The 3,598-nt window shown below is 47.1% G+C and overlaps 1 protein-coding gene across 1 annotated transcript; it reads left to right on the top strand.

Moving 5' to 3' along the window:
- Nucleotides 1-609: 609 nt before the first annotated feature.
- klhl23 (kelch-like family member 23) lies at nucleotides 610-3,376 on the top strand. Its single transcript, XM_014001452.1, has 4 exons — nucleotides 610-750; nucleotides 821-2,044; nucleotides 2,578-2,730; nucleotides 2,818-3,376. Exons 2-4 carry the CDS (start codon nucleotides 826-828, stop codon nucleotides 3,126-3,128), a joined length of 1,683 nt encoding a protein of 560 aa, XP_013856906.1. The 5' UTR covers nucleotides 610-750; nucleotides 821-825; the 3' UTR covers nucleotides 3,129-3,376.
- The last annotated feature ends 222 nt before the right edge of the window (nucleotides 3,377-3,598 follow it).

The following is a 3,598-nucleotide window of genomic DNA, read 5'->3' as shown; positions in this document are numbered from 1 at the left end:
ACGTCACCGTGGAGAGCCGTTAACCAGTATGCAAATTAGCCTGCAGTACCACCGCTCTACCCATATGAGCAGCAAAAAGACGTTTTTAGACAACATATTACAGATTTTAACAAATACGCACAAAAACATCAAAATTAGCACAGAAACAGTACTATATAACATTTTAGACACTTCAGACAGTTTATCAGCTAAAAAAGTTAATTTTGGGGTAAGTTACTCTTTAAAACGGCTCCATATTCAAAGTTCAAGACAAATTTGATCATCTTTTGGTTTTAATCCYGTGTGAAATTTGCTTAATCCAGGCAAAGTGGAGCACTGTGGAGATTAGGTAAAGCCACATTCAGAATACCATAGCAACGGCATGGGGGGGGGGGGGGGTCCCTGAATGGTTGTTTTGAAGCTCGTTTGCGTCTGATTTGTATTCTCAGTGAGTGAATCCCATGGTCCATGCGCGCGCGTCACCAGACTATATATGGGGGGTTATTTTTAGACAGAGAGAGAGAGGTTGTTTCTGAAGGACCTGGACAGTAGGAGCAATGGCAGGAGAGGAGGAGAAAGAGGGGATGGGAGGGAGGGGGTGGCTGCTGCTCAAATACCAAAATAGGATCGAGCTGCCTGCGACCGTCCTGAGCTAAATCGAGGTTCGTGTTTATTTATTTATTTATTTTAGAGCTGTGGTTGGAGGCGATCGGACGCGTCTGAGCATCGGTTTGTGTTTATGCGCGGTTTATTCATGGCCACAGACGACAGGTAAGTTAAGCCCAGCTTTGGCAGCCCAGTGACCTAGTATTTGATCTTGACACGTGTTTTCTGTTTTCAGACATCATGTCTCAGAAAAACGAGGTCTACACGTATGACTTCTGTGATGAAGCGCATCCAGCTGAGCTCCTCGACGCGCTCAGGCGCTTCTACCTCCGCGGCCTGTTTACAGACGTGACCCTGCGGTGCGCAGACTCCGGACAGGTGTTCCACTGCCACAGGGCGCTGCTGGCAGCCCGCAGCTCCTACTTCAAAGTCATGTTCACGGCCGACATGAGGGAGAGGTCCGACAGCGTGGTCACGCTGAGCGGGGTGGACGGCGGCGTCCTGGGCGCGCTGCTGGACTACGTGTACAGCGCGCAGGTGCGCGTCACCGAGAGCAACGTGCAGAGCCTGCTGGAGGCGGCGGACCTGCTGCAGTTCGCCGCCGTCAAGCGCGCGTGCGAGGAGTTTCTCGTCCGCCACCTGGACGTGGACAACTGCCTGGGCATGCGCGCCTTTGCCGAGCTCCACCTGTGCGCGCGGCTGGAGAGGGAGGCGCGCAGGGTGATGCTGAGCAGGTTCCCGGAGCTCATCGAGCAGGAGGAGTTCCTGGAGGTGGGCCGCGAGGAGGTGAGGTCGGTCCTCGCTGCTCAGAGCCTCACCGTGCAGAGAGATGACGTGCTGGTGGAGGCTGTAGTCAGATGGGTGACCCATGACTTGGATAATCGAGTTCAGCACGTGTCAGACCTGCTGCACTCCTCCCACCTGGGTATGGATGAGCTTTACTTCAGAGCCTCTTTAGAGGTGCACAAACCTTACCTGGTGAAACACGGGCAACTAAAATCTATGATTGTTAAGGCTTTGGGGTCTAATGGCAAAGAGATGCCTCCAAGCAGAAAAATGTCCCCCAGCATGTACATCATTGGAGGATACTACTGGCACCCTCTGTGTGAGGTCCACATCTGGGATCCTGTCAGCAACACCTGGGTGCAGGGCAAGGACATGCCTGACCCTGGAAGAGAGAGCTACAGTGTCAGCTTACTGGGAGCCGACATCTACGTGACGGGTGGCTACAGGACCAACACTGTGGAGGCCCTGGACACGGTTTCAGTTTATAACTGTGACTATGATGAATGGACCGAGGCCTCCCCCATGATCACAGCCAGGTACTATCACTGCTCCGTGGCATTGCATGGCTGCATTTACGCCATCGGGGGCTACAGAGGTGGAGCTCCGGAACAAGAGACTGAGTTTTATGACCCATTGAAAAAGAAATGGTTTCCTGCGGCCAAAACGATCCAAGGTATACTACACAAAAAAAGTTCCTGTAATAAATCAAAAACATGTTTTAAGATTTAAATGTTGACCAAATTTTTTCAGAACACAGTTTGTTTTCTGTGTTGCGTGTCAGAGCTATAAAACTCGACTGCATTCTATACGTAGATGGAGTTTGCTCAGTTGCCTTGGATTTAACTCAATTGCTAAGACAACATCACAGGGAGTCCACACTGTGTCACAAGCCACTCATTACCAAAAGATCTCTGCTGCTGCTGTCTAAAAGCACGTGTCACTGAGGTCACAGAAAGATAACTAAACAAACTCCATCTGTTGATGAAAACTAAGCGAAAACTTAATAGAAACGTGGAAACTTAAAGGTTTTTTTTGTGTGCTTAAGGGTTTTGGTTGCTTTTGTTCRACCCCTTTGGTCCTGTTTCATCACTCTCTTCATTGCCAGCAGCMTATCCAGATACTGAACCAACCTAAACATGTAAAAATCACCTATTACCGGTTGGAAACGACCTCTGTTGATAATTACAATCTTTGCTTYGTTTGAAGGTGTGGGAAATGCCACTGCATGTGTAATGGGAGATAATATCTATGTAAGCGGAGGACATTATGGGTACAGAGGAAGCTGCACTTATGAGAAAATCCAAGTGTACAGGTCAGAYGTCAACGAGTGGAGCATCATTACAGAAAGTCCCCATCCAGGTAAGAAAAACAAAGCAAAACAGTTGCAATAAAAACTTTGAAATCATGTTTAGTGTTGATTYCTGAATTTGAACCCTGTGCTTTCAGAGTACGGGCTTTGCTCTGTGGCTTTAAACAACAAACTGTACCTGGTTGGTGGACAGACGACWGTGGCAGACTGCTACGACCCGGAGGGAGACGAGTGGAGGCCTGTATCCRTGATGAAAGAGAGGAGGATGGAGTGTGGTGCTGTGGTTATAAAYGGCTGTATTTATGTGACAGGGGGATACTCCTATTCGAAAGGGACTTATCTGCAAAGCATTGAAAAATACGACCCGGAGCTGGACTCCTGGGAGATAGTGGGGACTCTGCCCAGCCCGGTCAGGTCACACGGGTGTGTTTGTGTTCGTGTCGTCTAGTGGCAAACATTTATCACAAAGCATTTTGTTTGTTATCAGTTTTTACCAGATCAAATACTCACAGTATTCACTGAACTGTGCCAACAGTTGTGCAGGTTTACATGAATCTGCACCAGGATTTTTTTTTTTTGAAAGATTTTCGCCAAAGCGCTGAAGTTGGTTCAAGAYATATTTAGCTAACAGACAGTGGTAACTCCAACAGAATGCCAAAGTAAAAAAAAAAGAAGTAAATAAATAATTGCGCAGTGTGTGGCACTTAATTTTTTCCAGATTATTCCAGCATCTTCTGCAACTACTGTGGATATTCTAATCATGATCTCATATTTAGTTATTCAGGAATTCCATCTTCATAGTATAAATACAGACAGCTTGATGAAATAAATCTGCTGTCATATAAAGTTTTAAACCAAAATCATATCATCGTCAGAAGTGATGGAGTTTTATCCCTTATGGTCAAATCTTAAAAATAT

The sequence above is a fragment of the Austrofundulus limnaeus genome, unplaced genomic scaffold (genome assembly GCF_001266775.1).
Source record: "Austrofundulus limnaeus strain Quisiro unplaced genomic scaffold, Austrofundulus_limnaeus-1.0 Scaffold9, whole genome shotgun sequence".
Taxonomy (NCBI): Eukaryota; Metazoa; Chordata; class Actinopteri; order Cyprinodontiformes; family Rivulidae; genus Austrofundulus; species Austrofundulus limnaeus.
The sequence above is the reverse complement of the archived record's forward strand: the minus strand, read 5'-3'. Positions and strand labels throughout refer to the sequence as shown.